General features: G+C 38.2%; 1 protein-coding gene across 1 annotated transcript in view; it reads left to right on the forward strand.

The window, feature by feature from the left end:
• Window positions 1-24111, forward strand: part of MYH10 (myosin heavy chain 10) — a 73226-nt gene that overhangs the window by 41184 nt on the left and 7931 nt on the right. The window contains exons 10-34 of the mRNA XM_026051440.1: window positions 233-376; window positions 637-732; window positions 2658-2776; window positions 3214-3366; window positions 3781-3954; window positions 5333-5506; window positions 6990-7104; window positions 8130-8192; window positions 10547-10740; window positions 11000-11121; window positions 11686-11755; window positions 11849-12009; window positions 12633-12741; window positions 12825-12956; window positions 13473-13679; window positions 14973-15110; window positions 15465-15588; window positions 17391-17562; window positions 18432-18644; window positions 18744-18888; window positions 20345-20551; window positions 21595-21699; window positions 22610-22762; window positions 23083-23331; window positions 23854-24066. Coding sequence (XP_025907225.1) covers window positions 233-376; window positions 637-732; window positions 2658-2776; window positions 3214-3366; window positions 3781-3954; window positions 5333-5506; window positions 6990-7104; window positions 8130-8192; window positions 10547-10740; window positions 11000-11121; window positions 11686-11755; window positions 11849-12009; window positions 12633-12741; window positions 12825-12956; window positions 13473-13679; window positions 14973-15110; window positions 15465-15588; window positions 17391-17562; window positions 18432-18644; window positions 18744-18888; window positions 20345-20551; window positions 21595-21699; window positions 22610-22762; window positions 23083-23331; window positions 23854-24066 — 3752 coding nt within the window. The remainder of the gene's footprint in view (window positions 1-232; window positions 377-636; window positions 733-2657; window positions 2777-3213; window positions 3367-3780; window positions 3955-5332; window positions 5507-6989; window positions 7105-8129; window positions 8193-10546; window positions 10741-10999; window positions 11122-11685; window positions 11756-11848; window positions 12010-12632; window positions 12742-12824; window positions 12957-13472; window positions 13680-14972; window positions 15111-15464; window positions 15589-17390; window positions 17563-18431; window positions 18645-18743; window positions 18889-20344; window positions 20552-21594; window positions 21700-22609; window positions 22763-23082; window positions 23332-23853; window positions 24067-24111) is intronic.

The following is a 24111-nucleotide window of genomic DNA, read 5'->3' on the forward strand; positions in this document are numbered from 1 at the left end:
AGGCAGCTACAGATGGGGATTCTGTGAGCRCAGCTTTAGCTTTTAAGGAATGCGCCTATCTCCAGCATTTCAGAAGAATAAATTACTAAGCTGATATAATGTCTCCTAGCTCTTTCATTTAAGCGACTTATTTAGCAAACTCTAGTTTGTTGCTTAGTGAAAACTTAATCCAKTTGAGTGTGAACAGTATTTCTTTAGTTTTTCTTTGTTTTTCTCCCCTTCCACAACATAGCTGACTTGCTGCTTGAGGGATTTAACAATTACAGATTTTTATCTAATGGCTACATCCCCATTCCTGGGCAACAAGACAAGGACAACTTTCAGGAGACTATGGAAGCCATGCATATTATGGGATTTTCACATGAGGAAATATTATGTAAGTTATGAAACTTTCTGAATTTCTAAGTGTTCTTCCTTGTCTCTTGGGCAACCACACATACTTGCTAATCTACTGTCACCAAATTTAATATTTTGATGTCTTGTCAGCCTGCAGCAAACACTTGCTTAACATAAGACAACGCTAATAAAGCCATTTGCCTAAAAAGCATGGTATAAACTTTATTTCCTTTGTGAATTCATGCTTAAGATTTGGAGTAAAAGTCATTATAGCATTTATTCATTTTTTTTTAAACACAGCCATGCTGAAAGTGGTGTCTTCAGTGCTACAATTTGGAAATATTTCCTTTAAGAAGGAGAGAAATACTGATCAAGCTTCCATGCCAGAAAATACTGGTAAGTTGATAACATTTGCATGACTTACTATAACATACATGGTAGTTTTCTTCCTATTGTTTTAGTTCATATCTTTGAAAGTATAGAGCAGTCTTCTATGCTTCCTTGGTAAAGATTCATGCCAAATAAGACTGTGCTTGCGACAGAAGTAGCCAACAGGCAAATATTTAAACTCTCTTGTCTTCCGTTCTCTTAATGCAGACAGAAATTAAATAGCTATCACCACAATTTATGCTGTTTGCATTGGTTCTAAGCTTCGAACAAATATTTCAGCTGGAGTCTTGCTTACTGCTTATCTGCAAAGACATAAGCACTAGGAAAATGTGCATGCTTCAGTCCATTTGTTTGCTTTGGTTCTTGAGAGCAGTTTTCTTGCCAAAGATAAGAATTCTGAAGCCAAGCACAACTTGCATAGTGAAATGTCTGAACACAAGCATGCAGTGTGTAGAAAAATCTGATTTCTGAAGTAGTGGCAGGTGACTACGGCTTAATTTATCAGTTAATATCTTAACTGATATGACAACAGCTGTGAGATCAGCTTTTGGAAAAGTTTGTTCCTTCACAAAGAACACACTCTGAAGATTTTAATTTAGCTCTCTGATTCTGATTTAAACTCAGAGTTTAAATGCTGCCTTAGAAAATAAGGTTATAAAATTGATTCAGTGTGAAGGCCTGTAAGAATTGCCATGCACAGGACCTGCTGCCCACACGCCGCCTAATTCTCTTGTCTATAGCTTGTTTCACATTCACATACTTGGTACTCTCAACTTCCATGCGTGTATCTAAGATCCTAGTACTAGCCACCTAATGTTGTGGGTTTTACACGTGCCAATAGGTAAGTTTATACTCAAAGCACAGAAGTGCTTCTGTGCAGCTAAAATGAAATCAGTGCAGAGCTTATGAGGGTACCCCAATTTCACTGATGAAGTTGTGGTCTGCTTCATGAGCCCTTCTAAGCAACACATGGCCAGAGTGTCTCAGACGTGAGCAGCAAGTATTTTCAGTACCAGCACAGGTGCTTCTACATGTTGATGYTGGGATCTGTTTCTCAAGGCTAATTTGTGAAAACAGCATTGTGCCTTTCAGCCAGCAAACGAAAGAGCTACGACGTAGCAGGAGTTAAAACCAGCTCTGGTGTGGAGGGCTTCCTGCTAAAGGGCAGCACTTACCAGACCTAAAAATATCTTTGGCGTCACTCTCATTTTTAGAAATCTGCAGTCATGAACGCCTTACCTATCGGAAAGTGTATTAGGAAAAGGGATTGATGCAGGAGGAATGTGTAAAGACAGTGTGCGTAATATGTTATTCTAAATAACTGACACAAAACTGGCACAATTTGTGCCATCTAAAGAACCTGAGCAACTGTTCGTGGTGCTATTCTAAACAAAATGTTAGAAATGGGTGCTTTAAATCATTTAAATAGTGATTTGATATATTCTCTAATGGGAATGTCCATAGAATTATAGTGGTTTAGCTGCCTGATGAAAGCACAGCTTATTGTACCACTTGATGGTACCGGAGGTGACATATTCACGCATGGTCATACTTATTTTTTAAACCTTTTTTTTTTCTGGAAAGGTTAAAAATGAACATGCTGGATCAAAATGCCAAAATGAACGCTYGTGGCCGCTAGTCCGCTGTGTGACCTCCCTGTGGTTTTATGAAATCTGGTACTTTCCCCACTTGAAGCAGATTGAGCAGTGCATTTCTATAAATGTTTACCCAAACCTTGCTGCCTGTGTGATGGAGCAGGGCTGTTGTCCACCCAACAGAAGGGCCTCTCCCTGCCCTTGTTTTTGWATGACTGTTAAAGCTTTTAAGCTGSCMCTTACTCCCCTTTGTTTGTAGCTTGTTTTCCCCACTGTTGTTAGTTACTGGGAAGAGGTGAGAGTTTAAGAACTTGTGTTTTATTCCTTTATTTCCAGTTGCACAGAAGCTCTGCCATCTACTGGGGATGAACGTGATGGAGTTCACTCGCGCCATCCTGACACCACGCATCAAAGTTGGCCGAGACTATGTTCAGAAAGCCCAGACCAAAGAACAAGTAAGCTCTGGGGCTTAATAGAGTTTCACTTCATCTAACTTTTAATAGAGAGTTGGGATTAGCTGCCACCAGTGGGGACTGCCACCAACTTTGTTTAAACTCGCTGTCCTTAGTAACTGCTGTTACATGGTGAAAATCAATAATACAATAGAAGAAATATTTCCTTTTCCTTGATCTGCTGCTGCTGTCTTTTAATGCAGCTGTACCTATCAARTGTTCAGAGAGCTTTTATTTTTATCCAACAATTTTAAAACGTGTTTTCATAACATTAATCAAATTGCATGCTGTTCCTTCTGCTTGCTTTTGTTCCTCAGTGATATGAATGGCTTAATCTTCTTCTCTTGCTTAGTTATGTTTGATAACATCCATATCAGAGTCCTTTTGATGACTTCTTCAGAAAAAATAAGCTTTATGGGTTTGATTTTCTTTTTCTTCAGGCAGACTTTGCAGTGGAAGCCTTGGCAAAGGCCACCTATGAACGCCTCTTCCGCTGGCTTGTTCACCGCATTAATAAAGCTTTGGACAGGACCAAACGACAGGGAGCATCTTTCATTGGGATTCTGGATATTGCTGGATTTGAAATCTTTGAGGTATTTTAAGAGATTAATAATTAGATTTTTTTTTTCTCCCTCTCTCCCTATTACTGTGTATTCAGCCCTAGCTTTTGGTCTAGAACCACTGAATACAGAAATGTTTCAAGGCTGCAAGAGGGTGTTGTGCTCTGTAGCACATGAACGCTTCTAATACGCTAAGCTACAGCGACAAATAGTCACACTCTAAACCTTTTYCATTGGTTCTACAACACTGAGGTTTTTTCCTATTTATTATGCTTTTTTTTTACATATAGCAGGTTATATAAGAGATTTTGAGTAACATTTGCCAGTTTTCTTTAAGGTATGTGTTGCAGTATTTCAGGGAATTGCCGTGTAAAGTCAGATTTTTTTTTTCTTCTAAATATGTGATTGATTCCATCATTATWCATGCTAACTGATGTTATTTTGCAGTTGAACTCCTTTGAGCAACTCTGCATTAACTATACCAATGAGAAGCTTCAGCAGTTATTCAACCACACAATGTTTATCCTGGAGCAAGAGGAGTACCAGCGAGAGGGGATAGAGTGGAACTTCATTGATTTTGGACTGGATCTGCAGCCTTGCATTGACTTAATAGAAAGACCTGTAAGTTTGTGAGCTCATAATGCTCAGAGGAGAGGAGATGTGATKTATCTGTCTGTCTTTGCTTGCAAGTATTAAGACTTGCTCAAAATTGTGTCTTCTGTCTGTGCCACAAGAAGTCACAGCCCAAGTCCCAAGTCTAAAATACCATACATTAGAAAAAKCCTTGATGCTTAATGGATTTTATGTCTTGATATTAGTGTGTAGAAATGCTGAGCTAAAGCTGTTAAGCTGCTATTCTTATACTTTTTTTCACCTGTAACTGATGAAGTCTTTAGTCCTGTCACCTTCATATTAACCCATAGCATGCAGGAGCTTTAATGTGAAAGTTAGRAAAAGGTTTCCAAGACTTTCAGTAAAACTGCAGTAAATTCTCCTTTGAAGATAAAATCTCTGCCGAAAAGTCTGAGGAGAGAATTGTAGATCTTTTCAGTATACAGATATTCAGATTATTCAGAGGGATATCCTAAAGTGCATAAAATTACTGCAGCCTTTTTGAAAAGCAAATAGCAACACCTTCCTAACTGGTCTAGAAATGAAATCATAAGTGTAAGTATAAATGAAACCATGTAGTCTGCACCCATATAATCATCTCTCTTCATATGTATAAACTTCACATTCACAAGAAACTTCTGAAGTATAAATCATGATAAACTATTTCACTGGTGCTTTACTGTGTGCTTCAGTCTGTCTTCCCTAAGGAAAATGATCCTGTCAAACAATTCTGCAGCTGTAAAATGCAGGCGTTTATTCCCTGCTTCTTTTTAAGAATAAACAAACTTTTTAATGGAGTGCCTAAATTACATGGGGAGAGAGAGGGGTAGCACATAAAATTCTGCTGACTGTTTGAATTGAGCCTGTTAAATGTCTGGCTGCTGCTGCTGCTGGAAATTGGTGCAGGGCTTGGCAAGGGCAGGTTGAGTGGTTGCCTCAGTAGTAATGAGTGGCTGGGAGGGGTAATTGCCTTCAGTTTAGCCCACATTAAAGCATTATGTTAGCTACTAATGTTAGCTAAACATGGATGAGTTGCTGTGTATGTATGTGTCACAGAAACAGGGGATAGGGAATGCTGGAGGATCCCTATTTCAGTCTCTGCTCCAGCAGAGCTACTGCCAGCAGATCYGCTGCAGTAGATCAGATCAGCTACAGCTGGGTCCATGTATACTGGTATTAACTTGTTTGAACTGGTTATTAGGTCTGTCTTTTAACTGGACTCACCTAAAGCTGTTTTTAATTTAGATCAGATTGGAATTGGTCTAGATGCTGCTTGGGTTGGCATTCACTGATCTTTTGAATGTAATTTTGTTTGTTTGTTTTAATATTAAATACCGAAATACTATGTTTTGCATATTAACACAGATTTAATGAAATTGAATTTCAGGCAAATCCTCCTGGTGTGTTAGCTTTACTGGATGAAGAATGCTGGTTCCCTAAAGCTACTGACAAGACATTTGTGGAAAAATTGGTCCAAGAGCAGGGAACCCACTCCAAATTCCAGAAGCCACGACAGCTGAAGGACAAAGCAGATTTCTGCATTATTCACTATGCAGGGAAGGTAAGGATTAAACATTGCATCCTTGCTTAGAAATGTTGCTTTTGGGAAAGTGTTATGAAGCTCTAACTTCAAAATTTAGAAATACTTGTGCCGGAAGGGAGGCTTCTTGTATTTTCTTGGGCACATTCAGGAGTGATGAAAAAAATCTTAATTGGACACTCGGCAAATGCTTTATTTCAGATGTGTTTAGTTTTCTTGTCAGATTTTCTGTGTACCTTGCAGATGAGCTTTTGGAGACATTTTGTTGAAAGAAATCTGTTGTCAATTTGTGTGTTTCCAAGCTTGATAGCATATTTGGCCACTTGAAATTGTGCTAAGTCAATACCACAATCTTTAATTCCACCAGTTCACATAATGACTTTCTGTATATATGTGACTGAGCTAGTGGCTGAGAGCTATCCTTTAATTTTGGATTAAAGGATTACACCTTTAATTTTGGTGTAAAATACTAAAGCCAATTGTGTTCTATTCATTAATGTCAGTGGTTACAATTAGAACACAGAATTATGGCAAATTCAAAAATTGGCAAAGTCAAAAATATATTGTTGTTACATCAGTTACAAGGGTAATTTAGAAAGAGTGAACTTGTCATAGTTACTGTATTTAGCTGTGAAACAAGGACTTATTAAAACCTTTAAGTAAACAACATGGAGAGAAATGACTTGGTGCCTTATTGCCGAGAAGCAACTGTTTTAAAGAGCACTTCTGTTGAACTGTGTGAACAATTTTCTCATATTGGCAAAATACTGTGTTTCTTACTGCAACCAGAACATGCTTTTCAGTTTTCCATTAGAAAGTATCTTTTCTTCGAAAGTGAAGTGCTCTTTATAAAATAGCTTTTTTATTTTATTTTTTTTTTTATTTTTATGGTGGGACCACGTAAATTTGGCTTTCCTTCCAAAAATGGTATTTAAAAATAAACAGAAGGCGCTCTGSTTAAAGCAAAAACATGCCAGTTGGACCTGAGAGGTTTTAGGACTTGGTTTCAGGCTGGGATGGAATCCATGCCAGCAGACTGGTGTTTTCAACTGCTGAGCTGTGCTGCTTTTGCAAACCACAGTGTTGTTTTTGTCAGGCTAAGAGCATTGTTTTCAATATGGAATGAATTATTTAAGTATAACTGTTGGAGTCAAATTAAGAATATTCATCTTGCAGCACATTCTTAATTCACTGTCCTATGATTTAGATAAAGTTAACTAGAGTCTTGGTACTGGAGTTGTTTTTACATCTTCATAGTGAAGCCTCATTTTGGCCATAACACTAGATTGGAAACGTATACCAGCTACTTGTAAGAAAACAGTCAAATTACTGATTTTTTAAAAATAATATCTTTCATTTACCCTTACAAAAGAATAATTATTTTAGTGGCACTCTGACCTGTTCTGAGAATATATTCAAACATGATTTTGAAGATTTTTAGCTAGTAAATTGAAAACTAAAGATGATAGTCTCTTTGATCATGTGCTACTTTGCYGCCGTATAGGTAGACTACAAGGCAGACGAGTGGTTGATGAAGAATATGGACCCTCTGAACGACAATGTGGCTACACTTTTGCACCAGTCTTCTGACAAATTCGTCGCAGAGCTTTGGAAGGATGGTAAGAGATCGTGTCTTAAGTATACAGCCTCTATAGATCTAATATTTTTGGATAAATTTTTTTGTTGTTGTTTTCATTTTGTGCATGTTTTCTACCACCCACTGCCCTGAATTGTAAATATCTACAGCATTTTCTCTATTGTTTAACATTGAAAGGCCCACAGGGGAGCTGGGTTGCTCCCATGACCCCGTGCACATGTGCCATTTCTGATTAGCTGCTTTTCATGTTCATTATTTGGACTAGTTTTCACTTTACTACTTGTTACCCTCTGTCAAACGTCATCTCGAGAATCATGCTCGAAACTCTTAATTTGACTTGCTGGGGTGAAGTCCTGAGCAGAAATAGCTGTGCTGGTGCTGCTCTAAATAAAATGTTGTCCTCTGTGAATCTGAACACGATTATTTATCATGATGAGCCATATTAGTGCTTACAGATATTGCATATTCATACCCAATCTTGGATTACTCCTGTTCAGCAGCATACTGCTAGTGTCTTTGCACATCAGCTTAAGGTATTTCTCATCATTTTACCATAATATTCCAAGAAACAGCAATAACCTAGAAAATACTTAGCAGGGAATTATCTACCTCTATTTATGTTCTTTTACAGTGTATTAATTACAGACTATATTGAGATTTAATTAATTGTGCAGTTTCTTACTCCAGGAGGAAATCAAACTTGTGATATAGATGTTGCTGTACATTAATACTGAGTTAATACGAATTACTTGGTTCAGCTAGAGAGAACAGCTTTAATAAATATCATGCAATAAATAAACCCAAAAGTTTTGATTGGGCTTCTGTTCCTTCCTTTTGAATACAGGTATAGAAGTTAGAATTTCAATGCAAATAATCCCAGCTTGCCTCCAGAGATGATTGAAATGTGCATGGAATATGTCGTGACCTTATTGCTTATGTAGCACAATATAAAATCTGCTTGCAATTTATAAACCTGTTCTGTATACTAACTGAAGTGTCTTGTGTATCTGCTCTTCTGTCTTTGTTTTCACTGTTTCTCTGCCTTAGAGATACAGAATATTCAGAGAGCCTGTTTCTATGACAATATTACTGGTCTTCATGATCCACCAGGTGAATGAGTATAAAAATCGTAGGTCTCCAAAAGGCAGGGCTGTTGTATCTACAGGAAAACCATTTTTGCTCGTAGGCTTGCATGAACTTTTCATTTCATGCTAAATTTAGGTATACCTCCACAAGGCAAATGTTTCTGAGTGCATACCTATTCAGTTGCTGCTGCATACATATAGCATTTGTATTTTATGCATTGCATTTAAGCATTGCAAATGAAAAGGTTTCTTGCTTCCAAGTTCCATGTTCAGATGCAGAATTGCTTCGTAATGATAACTCCCCTAGCTGCAGGTATTTGAGATGGTATGCGGGTAGTTTTCAGTATTGTCAAGCTTCTTTCAGCAGTCCAACATTGACAAAACTGAAGTGTTTAGGAATGTGGATGTATTTTAGGGGAGAAGTGAAGAATATATAAAAATTAGAAGGAGAGCTGCAGTTTCAGTGGAGTAGTAAGTGAAATAAATTGCTTCCAAAATTCCTGGAATTGTTTTTTACTTGAAAGCCTCTTTCAACATTTATATTTCGCCTTTAAGAAGCTGCACGCCTTTTTTTTTAAAGGAACTAAGAACATTTCTTATTTGAAATATTGATTTTGAAGACACTTTAGATATTTGATCCCACKGCTTTCTCCTCGGTCCCTTTTTCCTCTCCCCAACTTTGGAATGTGTTGGTGATCACATGGGGCTTGTACCTTCAAACAATCCAATTTTTATGTGGGTTTGTCCTCCACTACTTGTGATACACTTCACACTTGTGGAAAGGACATTTGTTTCCTTAGGTTAAAAAGGGCTTGAGTTCAAAGCCTTCAGTCAAAGGGTAATAGTCCAGGCATGCTGTTCAGTGTCTGCTTAGGAAATTCAATGCCTTAGGAAAAGGTCACATTCAATGTTAATATTCCTTGTTATAATATTAATAACCTTATTATGAGTTGGAGGACTGGGGAGAAAAATGAAAAGATGCGCTATTAACTTCACCATCGTCACCAAAAAACGTATGTTGTCTTAGATAGTTGGATGATGTCTAGTCATTGGTGGTGTCTTGTTGGATGCGTGTTTTTAATACACATAAAATGTTTTAGTCAACCTCTGTAAAATTTCACCTGATTTTATCCCATTTTATTCTTTAAACTAAATGTGTGGGATACATTCGTATGAATGAACCCTTAGGGTTCTAATATAAATAAGCAGCTTAGACCCTTGCACTTAAAATTATAYGTATATCGGATCTGGACGCTGTTCTCTACTGCATGGCAGACCTACAAATGGTTATTCAACCCCTGTTTGAATTTGGTAGACCTAAGAAAGATAGTTGGGTGCGAGCATGAAATAGAACAGTCACTTAACTCTTAAGTGCAAAGCTAATTCAGACAGTGAAGTGGAATTCCTTTTGCTTTGGTTTGACTGAACTTGAAGACTCAAATTGAAATCTTTACAAGTTTCAATTATAATGTGTCTGTACAGTTGCTTGTTTCTGGCTGGCCAGCTTGGATTTCATGGAGAGCCAATACACGTTGTGTATCTGCTCAGTACTAAGAAATAGCAGCTCTTATGATGAGGGTGTTGAGCTTTTTTATTTATTTATTTTTTTCCTTCTGAGAACTGTTTAATTGCACATGGAATCACATTCAAGGCTATGAAGAGGAAACTACAGAGATCCTTACACAAAATATTTGCTGTGTTCTAAAAATGAGGAAAATAATAATAATAAACCCTTAATCTCTCTGATGCTTCACGACAACTTTGCTGTGCAGTTCTCCTGTTTTGAAACTGCTCTTTTGCCCAAGGAGGCTTTATATGTGTATGCACAATTTGAAATAATTATTCCAAATAGCAGATTAGCRAAACTGTGGCATTTTGTCACTGAAACAAAACTAAAACTTCTGTAAATAGCCTCTGATTTTTTTCATATTCAACACAACTCATATTTAATCTACATAGTTATCAGTTCACTCTTCATTTTAAGTGAATKTCTAATTCCTGACTTCCAACCTGGAAATATGTATCATTCTAAGTATGCAAATAATTGCTGGTTTCCAGGCAGTTTTCTATCTTGTAAATTTTACTTCAGGCCAAGGGCTTTACTGGTCATGCAGCACTGCAAGTAAAGAGCTGGATATTTTAGTACATATCTACTAAAGCTCCCCTATTCTGCTGTATAAGTTTGTGGCTTTTGGTTCAACTGCTTCTGCACAGTGTCCCTAGTACATGGCTGACTGCCTTGCCCTCCTGATGGCACCTCCTGTCATTTGTTCCACAAAGCTTTTGCTGCTGCACTACTGCTCCTCTTTCCATATATCTTTATACCTAACAAATAGTAAGGTCCACTTAATTGTTYTGTTTTTTTCTCATCCTTCCCAGTGGATCGTATCGTGGGTCTGGATCAGGTTACTGGAATAACGGAGACCGCTTTTGGCTCTGCCTACAAGACCAAGAAGGGCATGTTTCGTACTGTTGGGCAGCTGTACAAGGAATCACTCACCAAGCTGATGGCAACCCTCCGAAACACTAATCCCAATTTTGTCCGCTGCATCATTCCAAATCATGAGAAGAGGGTATGTGCTATAGACCTCTCTTGTCTTTTACTTCAAAAGACTTTCTGTGTGCATGTTTAGTTCTGCATGATTTTTTTTTGTGTCCTTCCAGAATTGGAAGTTGGGTTTTGCAAAGCTTACATGCTGTATTTCCACTTGCATCCTCTTATTTAGAAAGTTAACTTCGGAGAGGACATTCTGAAAAAAAAATAAAATAAAATGCAGTTTCCCATGCAGACAAATTGAGAGTATGTAAATAATGCTTGTTTTGTTTGTTCAGGCAGGAAAACTGGATCCACATCTGGTTCTAGATCAGCTTCGTTGCAATGGGGTTTTGGAAGGAATTAGGATTTGTCGACAAGGATTTCCAAACAGGATAGTGTTCCAGGAATTTAGGCAGAGGTAACGGCAAGAAATCCTTTACATTTTTATTCTGAGATGAAGTTCTTTGTTAAATGATTGAAGACGGGAGGAGGGGGAAACACACAACAGAAYAAAATCCAAAAGGTTTCTTGAAGTGCCTTCAGGAAGTGCCTTGGAATTGAAGCATTTAAACACTACTTGTCATTTGGCCTTTCATTTTCTTGTTCAGTGCTACTGAGCATTCTGCTTCAGGTCTACAGAATCCAAACTCTCAAAAGCAATAAACAAAAAGGCAGGTTTTGCCAAAAGTAGGTGATAAGCCTTGGTAATGAGTCACAGAATGGTAATAAAATGGTCATAAAAGATAAGAGAGTAACATAACAGAAGGGCAATAAAAGCCATGGAAACAACACATCRTGGTTGCTTTAATGAAATGTGTGGATTTATTTATTCTAAAGAGAGAAGAAGGGAAAAAAGTCTAAAATGACCTACTGGAAAAACTTTTTAGGGAATCTCCTTAACCCTGCTTGGTGACTATTATGGGTTTATAATGATGTAGCTTGAGTATAAACTTGTTGCTGTTGTTGTTGTTTTGACTTACAGGTACGAGATCCTTACTCCCAATGCAATTCCAAAAGGTTTTATGGATGGCAAGCAAGCATGTGAGCGAATGGTAAGTTTACCTCTAAACACTTTTAAAACAAAAAAGTTGAAACATAAAAATATTGTCCTTTGGGTGACAACAATGTTTTTATCTCCTGTTTAGATCAGAGCCTTAGAACTGGACCCCAACTTGTACAGAATTGGACAGAGCAAGATCTTTTTCCGAGCTGGCGTCCTGGCACACTTGGAAGAAGAACGAGATCTGAAGATCACAGACATTATTATATTCTTCCAAGCAGTCTGTAGAGGATACCTGGCTAGAAAGTAGGTGTCCTTTTGTGAGTGGATCCCCTCATTGTCCTTTTAATTGTCCTTAATAGAGAACTATGTGTCAGAACTCTCATTTGAGAAGAGTCTTTTTTGTTAAGATAGAATGTTATTTGATGAACTGTAGATGTGTCCAAACTAAATAGGTAAATTTGTACCTTTGTTTCATAATCATATTTTATTTTCTTAATGTTGCCTTTGACATATGTAGCTATTTACAGTATAACTGTTAGCTGCAAAAAAATCTTCACCAGAGGATCTTAAAGTTACTGTTAAATTGCTTTCCTGACATTAAAGGAGAGTTCAGTGTCTGCATTCCATTCTTTTACATCTATTTGAATAAAAAGACTCTTAATAGTAAGAACAAGTAGCATTTGTTGTTATTGCTATGAAAATGGTAAATCCAGCTCTTGTCTTGKTCCTTAATATTAGGAGTGAGCACCCATAAATCATTCTAGTCACTGAACCTTAAAAATAACCCTATTTATGGTTGGCAAGTGTTATATGTAGGGTAACCTACCTGCTAAACTAAAAACTACTAACTTGCTAAGAATTAAAACCACAAATACACATATGATAGGCTGTATTTAATATGAGCAAACGCTTTTCGCTGTCTCCAGGGCCTTTGCAAAAAAACAGCAACAACTGAGTGCACTGAAAATTCTGCAGAGGAATTGTGCTGCGTATTTAAAGCTTAGGCACTGGCAGTGGTGGAGAGTCTTCACGAAGGTTTGTTTTGTTCTCTTGCTTTCTTTGACCCTTGCAAGTAGGTAGAATGTGGTTTTTCACTTGTCTGTCTCAATTCTTTGCAGGTGAAGCCTCTTCTTCAGGTCACTCGCCAGGAAGAGGAACTTCAGGCCAAGGATGAGGAGTTAATGAAGGTGAAGGAAAAACAAACAAAAGTGGAGGCAGAACTTGAGGAAATGGAAAGGAAACATCAACAGGTTTGTGCCCACGATTGGCTTTCAGTATGTGAAATGTGTTTTGCATTGCATCCTATGCGAGAAAGTCTTTTTTGAGAAAGATCTCTGTAAGCACAGCCATAGCAATAGTGTATTTTAGTGCAGTGTCTCTGGAGTTACTGTGCTTGATTGCCAGCTTCTGCCCATGTACCTGTGGCAGCATTCAGTCCCTGTGCAGGGATGGGGACGAGGGACAGTCTTGGAAAGAGTCGTTTCCCTCATCTCTTTGCTCCTGGGAGAGCTGAGGAGATGGGGTGGGCACAGTGAAATCTGTTCTTTAAGGTGTGGGGACAATGGRATACTGTAGCCCTTCTCTTAGAGCTGGAGTCTTTTGGACCGCTGATAAAGCTCTCTGATTAAAGTTTTCATTTTGGGGTCTTCAGCACAGTTTCAAACTGAAGCAGAACTTGGTCTTCRGGTACCTTTATAGTTGTCATGTCTCCAAGAAACTTTGAAAAGTAAAGATTTTACTTTTTTCTTTTTGTGTGATATTGGCAGCTTTTAGAAGAAAAGAACATTCTTGCAGAGCAGCTGCAGGCTGAGACAGAGCTCTTTGCAGAAGCTGAGGAGATGAGGGCTCGTCTGGCTGCCAAAAAACAAGAGCTGGAAGAAATCCTTCATGATCTGGAGTCAAGGGTGGAGGAGGAAGAGGAGAGAAACCAAATACTGCAGAATGAGAAAAAGAAAATGCAGGGACATATTCAGGTACGTCTCTTGTTACACTAGAAATGGAAAAGCAGGTGAASAGAACTGCTAAGGACTGAAAGCTGATCAAACATCTCTCAAACAGGAGGAAGWTAGTCCTTTAGTATCATGGAAGGAGTAAAGTCAACCTAAATTGTTTCTCTTTGCTTCCTGTGTTCAGTGTGTTTAGCACTCTGTGGTCTTCAGGGATACCAGATGAGGGAAGAAAAAAGCAGAAAAGTCAAAAAAGCCTATTGTAAGCCACAGCGTATATAGACAGAGGYTTGATGTCAGCAAACTCTTTTGAGTAGGCAGAAGCTGGAAATTACTGCATGTAGCTTACTTGTTTTCCTGTATAAACAGCCTCATGGGATGATCTCATTTCTGGAACAGAACTATTCCCTTTTCACTTAAATTTGGTGAGAACATTGTGAAGAATATTCCTTCCTTGACTTTTATGAAGCAGAAAGGAAGCTTCATCTGCTCTAATTTTTTTTTTTTTTTTTTTTTTTTTTTTGAAAAACAGAATGTAGATATTTCCTTTTGAATAGATGGACTTGAAAAATCTTTATTGTTTGAGGGGATACATCAGAATGGAAATGTCTTTCAGAATACTTAAAGTACTTAGGGAAAAAAACACATCCGGCAGTTTCTTAATGCCACTTAATAAGTGGCTATTAATAATACACAGAATCTTACTGAAGACTGAATAGAAGCACAAAATGTTACAGCCTTCCTGCTACTAATTAATGCAGTCAACTTCTGGACCATTCCAACATACCTATTGAGATATACACTTCAGTCCCTTCACTGGGGACTTGCTGCCTGTGGCAACTCTTCCTAGTCCCTGGCATCAGTGACGTGCTTTGATCAAATACCAGAATATCTATGTGCACCAGCCTCCTCTTGCCCTCAGCACTAGTATTGTGACACCTGGTGCCCTGTTCCAATGCAAGAAGCCATTAGGATTATGCACCATTGGGATTTTCTTCTCCCTGTAGTGTATTTTATTTGCAAAATTAGGAAAGATGCAGAGGAATGAGTGTATGTTTCCCAGACAGCAGGTTGTAGGTACTTGCCAAAGCTGAATGAGAGTTAAAAAAATTCCATGTATAGCACATGACTCCAAATTCCATTACCAGATCATGGATACTACATATGAGGCTAATAAAGTGAAAGCATTTTTAGTGTCACTCAGGACAACTGTCTCTTCAAACTAATACTTTTTTTTTTCATTTTAATAAGCAAAAGAAAAGAAAAGGTTAACAACAAATGGGTAACAATAAAAGCACACGTGTTCCTATCTGTTTCTAGGACCTAGAGGAGCAGCTTGATGAGGAGGAAGGAGCTCGGCAGAAGCTGCAGCTTGAAAAAGTGACAGCTGAAGCAAAAATCAAGAAGATGGAAGAAGAGATCCTACTGTTGGAGGACCAAAATTCCAAATTTTTGAAGGTGAGGTCAGCATATGTGGTAGAGGTTCTGCTCTCAAGGAATAGCAGCATAAAGTGACAGCTTTCAAACTTCCCAGACCTCCAGAAATGGTTTTAGATGGGTGTTAAAGGGTTTTAACACACCCAGATRTTCAATTCCAAAACTCAGTCTTAGAAAACAAATCTTATTTTTTTTATACTGTTCAAATGGATCTTTATTCTTCCAATAATCCTTTGATGATGRCTTGAAATAAATTCTGTTTTAATATGCTATACAATGGCTTTAATAGTATTTCATACATTTAGTTATTCATGCTGCTTGAAGACTCTGAATAGTATTTTAACTGTTACTCTTCCCTGTTTTGCTCCTAACTAGGAAAAGAAGCTGATGGAGGATCGAATTGCTGAGTGCACTTCTCAGCTGGCTGAAGAAGAAGAAAAAGCCAAAAACTTGGCCAAACTGAAGAATAAGCAAGAAATGATGATCACTGATTTAGAAGGTKTGATCTTACTAAATTTGCCTGTTAACAAGTTGGAAGACTTGTTATAGGAAAGAAATGTATTGCTAACTCCAATCAATGCAATTACATAGTTTAGTCTGATGTACCTTAATATGCAGATACCTTAACAGCACTTATTTGCTGGTTGTTTACAAAAATTGAGATTTTTGTATGAGATTTGCTTTACTTGTGTGACTTGGTTACTTGGTCTTAACTTCTTGGTAGTTTTTCGACTTGAAGAATCCATTTCATTTACAAACACTTTTCAAAAATGTATGTTGTTGCACATATTCCTTAGTAAAAAGGCAAAATGTTTGTCTCTTGGAAAGTTGCTTCAGTTTTCTGTTGTAACCCATAAGAATGTCATAATTCTAAAAGAATGCTATTAGCTGTTTACTAGACTTCCAAATTTTTTGAATAAGCAAGTCTGAATCAGTTTGCTTTTCTTAATGCATTGTTTATCTAAAATAGTCCAGTTTCTTTGGCCATTTATTTAAGGCTGTTTTACTGTGTAGTGACAGGCTAAATCAGCCCTATATAAAACTCTTCTTGATTTATTAAAAAAAAATAAGTCTGTAAAATAGCCGCTGTAAAACACTAATAAATTGCCAAGCCAGAGTTGCACAAATGCAAGACTAAGTCTCTCTCTGCACCCTAATTTGGAAATAGTTTTTCATCTACTGTATTACAGCCAGTCTTGCATCATATTTCAAAGCAGAGGTGCTTCTGGAAGAATACCAGAGCTTAATCTTCTTTGTTTGAATCTTCCCTACCTTTTCTTCAAAAATAATATTCCTTAATTCCACCTTAAAATGGGCACTAGTAAACTTCACTACCTGGAAAATAATGCTTGAGTACTTGTATGCTTAAGTCAGCATTAGTGCTGGTGAAGATAYTTGTCAGATGTGTTTGGTTATGGTGCTGTTCTGAGACCATGTGCTTGCCTTAGAACTGGAAATTAAGGCTTAAACATAAGGCATGCAATCTTTTTGACTAGTAAAGCACAGTAGAATGATATTTACTCGTGGAGATGGTTCAAAATGCCTTTAAGCTTCCTCTCCTATGGTCTTGGCACACTTAGGCCCTGAAATTTGCACAATCCCGTTTCCTATTAGTTTTCTCAATTGCAAGAGAAGCTCTTAAAATAAACTTGCCTCTTAAAACTCTCCAGAAATGTAACTCAAGAAAAAATTTCTATTTCTGAGTGAGTAACTTTTCAGAGAAGAARACCATTGTTAGTGTAGACTACCTAGAAAATCCCAAATTGCCCTCGGTGGCTCTAAAAAGTGGTTCTTGAACACGCCTCTCTTTTCCCATACAGAAGAGACCTAAATCAAATAGCAGGCTCAAAAAGGCTGCGGGAGAAATCTGTGCATAGCTCACCCACAAAATATTGAATGACACATCTGACATTTTACATTTATGTTGATGCACAGTGTATTAGCATAGTAGTAATGCTATGCTAAGCACTAGTGGTTTGGCACAACCTTTCTGTGACGGTGCACCTGGTCATYAGCTAATTGCTAAGCAATGCAGTAACGGCCTCAATCAGAGAACAGGCAGATAGAGTAAATGAATTTTACTGCTGTGACACTGATACCTGGATGCTTTTCGCATAAAGAAATACCTTAAGGCAGGAATATGTCAGCTACAGAATTGCTAGAAGCTCTCTAGAGTGCAAAGGCTTTCTAAATCTGCTTGTTGGGAGTTCTGAAGTGGCACAGATGTTTGCAAAAACATTTTATCCAGTGTTTTTTAAAACTATATTATTTTCCAGTATATAATTTTCTAATTTTATGTAGAGCGATTGAAAAAGGAGGAAAAGACCCGTCAAGAATTAGAAAAAGCCAAGAGAAAACTTGATGGTGAAACAACAGACCTGCAGGACCAAATAGCTGAGTTGCAAGCCCAGATTGAAGAGCTGAAGATCCAGCTGGCCAAGAAAGAGGAAGAGTTGCAAGCTGCACTTGCAAGGTCAGAACGTGTTGGAGCTTATGGTGCCTAAATGTGACAGAAACTTTTCCAAGACTAAATTTCAATTGACTGCAGGCGTTATATTGAGTAGAACTGGTAATGTTAAAGTGAAAAAACAACAACAACAGAGATTACTTAAGTTACGCTGAAACTTGTGTTGCCTCCTGGCCTGGGAAATTTCTCCCTTTTTAGAGTAATCATATATTTAAAAGGTTTCGAAGCAAATTATCACTTGTAATGAGGTATCCGCACGTGTGTGTGCTGTGAGTAGGTCAAAAAGAGGAGTTCAGTGAGTTTTATCAGTGTCCTTGTTCTGTAAAGCCATTAATAAGAAGTTTGACCAGTATATAATACTGTTTGGGCTCTGGAAGGTTTTTTACTTTTCTGAGTTTGGCTTCAGAAGGGGAAAAAACATGTAATTCAGTCAGCCTTCTTACTGGTCAGAGTATTGTCAGTGGATTTTTAGGACACGCATTTTCAAGCTTAGTGCAGCAGTTTTGTTGTCACATCATATAAAATGAACAATTGTGGATTTTGAGTAATTTTTAATTTGTTGGGTAGAGAAGATTCTGAGGACAGGCTGTGTTTGTGGGGTAATACCCAATGAGATCTGCAAAATCAGAATGCTTGAACGTCAACTTGAAAGCTTGATGATTCTCACAGTTAATCTGGAATGTGCTAATAAGGGTTCAGTAGTGTGTTTTTGTCCATAAAGTKTTAGGAACTATGTCTTATTTATAACTATTTTTCCTAACAATGTTTCCTAAAATATATCACTTAATATACATAATCTAATTGCACTTGACTATTGTGAGAATAAGGTTTGAAGCTATAAAATATAATTGAATTGTTATGTTTCTGTTTAACAGAGGTGATGAAGAAGCAGTTCAGAAAAACAATGCACTGAAAGTGATAAGAGAATTGCAGGCTCAAATTGCAGAACTCCAGGAGGATCTTGAATCTGAGAAGGCATCGCGTAACAAGGCAGAAAAACAGAAAAGAGACTTAAGTGAAGAGTTGGAGGCTTTAAAAACAGAACTGGAAGACACCTTGGATACTACTGCTGCACAGCAAGAACTGAGGTACAGCCACACGTCTTTGTAAGAGACACTGTTGGAATCCATCTTTGATTTACAAAARGTTAAAATACTGATTTTCATAACCCTTCACGTTTTCTTTAGGACAAAGCGTGAACAGGAAGTCGCTGAACTGAAGAAAGCAATTGAAGAGGAAACCAAGAACCACGAAGCGCAGATCCAAGAAATCAGGCAGAGGCATGCTACTGCCCTGGAAGAGCTCTCTGAACAACTTGAACAGGCCAAACGGGTAAGCAGGAAACAAATTACAGAAAAATATTTCCCTGCTTCACGGTTTTATGTGAAGTACTATAACTCTTGTGGCCCTTTCACTGACATCTGCATGCAGAGCTAAATTGCCCTCCTGTATGCATGCATTACAATGGAGATTACTCAAATCCATCACACTGATTTGTTGAACCTATCGTAACTATTAGGCATTCTTGGCAACCGCCTGAAAAGTCTTCGTTAGACTTGGAAAAAGTTCACCTAAAGATAAATCATGTAATGCTTTTATGTGAGTTCTTCAGCAGTCCACATGGTCTTTTGGAGAAAAGCAGTTCTCATGGGTGAACTGCAGAATGCTTCCAAATAAGGTAATTATAATGTAGTACTTGGAAAGAAAAACCTAAGCTAAGAGCAGGTAGTGTAGGAGTTAAGCCACTCTTAACTTCACGCTTGTGCTGCGAACTCCASTGCTGGCTATTTGTGCTGCCAGTTTGGACAGCTGTGCTGAGTTCTGTGATCACCATAACAGGTAGGAGGAAGCACACTATTACTGTTGTATCTAGGCAGCAGTATTCTTGTAGCCTGAGTGTCTTGCTCAAAAGCAGAATCATTCCAATACTCTCCCCTACCTTCCCTGCCACTCCCACTGGGAAAAAATCCTTAGTTTGCTAAATTGTGGTCTTGTTGTTCCGCATACATTTGTGAAGAGCTGGTGTGTTGTAGTAATGTTTTTACATTGCTGGCAGGGAATACTTTATGAGCTTCATTGCATTAAAATACAAAGGGAGAAATGTAACAATTTTAGCTAGTTTATAGTTTATATAGCTGAAGATCTTGTGCATATCTCTTGCTTCTTAGTTACTGCATGCTCTCAGTAACAATATAAAATTCCTGGAAAAAAGCTCCTCTTCACAGTAAGATAACGTCATTTTAAATGATATAGTTGGTAAGAATAGGACTTAAACATCACTCATGCTGATTATTACTTTTTTTAAAGGATCTTTTTGGGGGGAGCTGGGGAAAATATGAGAGCAGTGGTGAAAAATGCTCTGTTACACGCTTCCCAGCTGCTATGCCTACTAAAATCAGGGCAGCTTTAGTTGATATCTTTCCTTTTATTTCTGTGAGATGAGCCATGCTGATGTGTTAATGGGCACATTCCTTCCTATTTACAGTGCTGCTCAAACGGTCATTTTACAGCACTGATGTTCCAGATCTTGTTCAAGTCAGAGAATGTCTTCTGGTGCTCACTGCTAGCTGTGATATCTAAAAGGGGATCGTGCTTTAATTTACTGGTCTTTGACTAATGCACGCAGAATGCTTCGTGGCAATGTTTTTAACAATCCCTTCTTACAACTTCCCAAGCACTTGTTTTATATTTGTTGGAGTGGATGTTATGTAGCAGAAAACTTTATTGATATGTAATGAAATGTTAATTTTTATCCTTTTTTTTTTTTTTTTTTTTTTTTTTTTCCTAGTTCAAAGCAAACCTTGAAAAGAACAAGCAAGGTCTAGAGTCTGACAACAAGGAGTTAGCCTGCGAAGTGAAGGTATTGCAGCAGGTCAAGGCAGAGTCTGAACATAAGAGGAAAAAGCTCGATGCTCAGGTACAAGAGCTAACTTCTAAGGTCGCAGAAGGCGAAAGACTGAGAGTGGAGCTGGCAGAGAAAGCCAACAAGCTGCAGGTATGGCTATGTGGACCTTGAACGTTTTCCAAAGTCCTAAACTCCTGAAAAATAGGCAAGAAAATAAAAGCTTTATACATAGACAGAAACAGTTAGGAGAAATGCYCTTTGAAAGTTAAATCTATGAAAATTATTCCTATAGTGGACTTGGGAGGGGACCGCAATCATTCCTGCATGAATACTTGAAGGGTCCCAGACTGGTGACATGTCTTGGAAGGAAGTAGCTGAAGAAACCCATGACTAATATCATATCTGCCCAGCTGTGTGAGAGTTATAGTGGCTCCTAAGTGCATGGATCCCTGTCCTGGAGACAAGCAGTGAAAGCGTTGCTTAGTTAAGCTTGTGACCAAGATGAGCTCATTTGTATATGTGAGCAAAATGTACTGATGATGGTCATGAATTTCCTTTGTGCTTCAAGTTGGAAGCTTGATGGATGGGGCTAGCAGGAAAAGGCCCCATTCTTCCAGAAAATGGAGCAAATGGGAGCCAGGACTGCCTTTCCAACCACAACACCACATGCTTCAGGTGTATCTGCCTGAAATATSTCAAAGATAACGGTCCAGTTCTTTTCAGAGGAAACTTCTAGGCAGTCTCTTAAAATATCCACAAGCCTAAATAGCCTAAAATAGCAAGAGCTGGCACCTGACCATAAGCTTTTCTCTTGCAATGATGCTCCAAATCCAGCTGTCACACTGATACTCTGGGTTAATAGGTCCCATAAGATGACCTTATAATTAAAAATAGTATTTAAGTATGAATGCAGATTCATACTGCCTGCAAAGATTGAAGTGATTTGCTCTGCTTGAATAGCATGCCTGACTCTTGTGATGTTGTACTGCTTAAATTGAAAATTGACATTCAACTTGAAAGCTTGTAGCCAAACTTTTATATTTTTAGCTCCTGGCATCTCTGTAGTGGGAGCTATTGTTGCCTTACTTGCCATGCCTGGAATTCGCCGAGGTTTTGTGCTCTGCACTTCCAGTGATGTGAGTTGTGCCATGAGTCAGCTGAACGGTGTTACCTTTACGCTGCTTGCTTTGCAGAACGAGTTGGATAACGTCTCAAGTCTGCTGGAGGAAGCAGAGAAGAAAGGTATTAAGTTTGCCAAGGATGCRGCTAGTCTGGAATCTCAGCTTCAGGATACCCAGGTGTGTGCATGGGGGAGCTGCAACTTTGCACTGCAGCTTTGCTCCACAYGAAAATACTAATTGCAAACAGAACATTCTTTTTTTGTTCATAGTTTTGAAAATCCCTTAGATGGAAACTGTAATTTCTACTGTGGTCTAATGAAATGAGCTGTATAATGACAACTCAGCTACATGTGGGGCCAGTTTATGGTCAAATAAGCTTCGCTGCTTCGTGGATTGTACACCCCCATTTCCCTGGGAGTAATACTTGGCTCCCACCGAGACTAAGAAATAAGACAGAAAAGAGAACTTTCCCAGTGGAAAATGTAAATAAGATCCTGGGAGTGTAAGATAGGCACAAAGGAGAATACTCCTTTATAGACAGCTGAAGTTTCTGAAACTAGAGTATTTTTTGAGTTTAATAATGCTACTATATTCATGTATTCAGCACTTAAATATGTGCTTTTACCAGTTAGAAATTGCTAATGATAACTGTTTCAATAATGTTAGTTCTAATGACAGTTAGAGCTAGAGGACTGTGGAGAACAGGRTGGAGTAGGAAGGAAGGGAGATCTGGGTGTTAGAGCATTGATTATTTTCCATTAAAATAAAAGTTCCCACTGCCAAATCATAGCTACCTTTAAACCGACTTTTCCTATTAAGAAAAGGAAAAGTATGATCTAGTAACTTGTAGAACAGACAATGGCATGGTCAATTCTGAATAGAGAGAATATTTCTGCAAATAGACACAAGTGGTTATCGTTTTCTTCACGCTGGTGTCAGAGTTTTCGATAGCTTTTTGTTTCAAACTCATTTAATCTATAGGCACTCAWGAGGTGTCTGTGTGGAATAACAGAAAGTAGTAGTCCAAGGCCAAGATTAACATACCATCAACAGAACTGAACTTTGAATATGTCTGTTCATGTAACAGGAGCTGCTTCAAGAAGAAACCCGCCAGAAACTCAATCTTAGCAGTAGGATAAGGCAGCTGGAAGAGGAGAAGAACAACCTTCAAGAGCAGCAGGAAGAGGAGGAGGAGGCCAGAAAGAACTTGGAGAAACAAATGCTGGCCTTGCAATCACAGGTAAGCTGTTTGTAAAAGCAGGACTTTTATGAATTTGAGGTGATATAAATTGGTACCAGGAAAAAAATCGTTAATTAACATAAATACTGAACTGAATTGCAGAATAAAATTTCCTCTTTTCTTTCCCTGTAACAGTAGTGATTGTGAGGGACAGGACTTTCTACCATTAAGCTTGCTTCTAGCTCATATTTGTATGACCTTAGCTATACCAGTACAAGCTYGGTAGTAGTGTCCATTTCTGGTTTTGTACTCTATAGATGTGATGACTTTGCTTCCCTCTCATGTACTAAGAAACTCTATTTTATTTTGTAAAATTTCAGTTGGCTGATGCTAAGAAAAAGGTCGATGACGACTTGGGAACCATTGAAGGTTTGGAGGAAAATAAGAAGAAACTACTGAAGGATATGGAGTCTTTGAGTCAGCGTCTAGAGGAGAAGGCACTGGCTTATGACAAACTGGAGAAGACCAAGAATCGCCTGCAGCAAGAGCTGGATGACTTGATGGTRGATCTAGACCATCAGCGCCAGATTGTTTCCAACTTGGAGAAAAAGCAGAAGAAGTTTGATCAGGTAGTCTTTCTGTGTTTTTAAAAGRCAGCTTTAAGTTGTGTAGTCACCACTTTGGAAGCTTTGTGAAAAGAAGGGCCTGACTTGGATTCCTGTGAGAAGCTGTGGCTTCATCATGAGCAGCCACTCACTTCAGTGAGTTAAATGCCAGCTTTATTTATATTGTTAAATGAAGTAATAAACTCTTTGAATATAAGAAAGAAATCATACTGGGATAAAAAACTTGCCTTAAAAAGCATTATTATAATCCCTGAAGATTGTGATAGACTGAAAAAAGATGTGAAGACTGAAAGATGAAAATAACACAAGACTCATCAAGTAATGGAGTAGTGGGTTTCTTTCTTTGTCCCATTCTAAATAGCCATAGCTGTTTTCTCATTGAGACTTTGATCAAGACTTGAGAGGTTAGACAGAATCTCTGAAAGCCAGTTAGGCTTAGAGTATTAACCACTTCTTTAACTAAAACACATTKGACAATAAAGACTTGGTCATGGAACTTAATAGATAAATTATTTTTGTGTTCAGATGCTGGCAGAAGAGAAGAACATTTCCGCCAGATATGCAGAGGAGAGAGATCGTGCGGAGGCAGAAGCAAGGGAGAAGGAAACCAAAGCACTCTCTCTGGCTCGGGCTTTGGAGGAAGCACTGGAAGCTAAGGAAGAATTTGAGAGACAGAACAAACAGTTGCGCACTGACATGGAGGACCTAATGAGCTCTAAAGATGATGTGGGCAAAAATGTAGGTATTTTTCCACACTTGGTTACACTTGTATGCTGTCTTCAT

The sequence above is a fragment of the Nothoprocta perdicaria genome, unplaced genomic scaffold (genome assembly GCF_003342845.1).
Source record: "Nothoprocta perdicaria isolate Ctin4 unplaced genomic scaffold, notPer1 scaffold_75, whole genome shotgun sequence".
NCBI classification, from domain to species: Eukaryota; Metazoa; Chordata; class Aves; order Tinamiformes; family Tinamidae; genus Nothoprocta; species Nothoprocta perdicaria.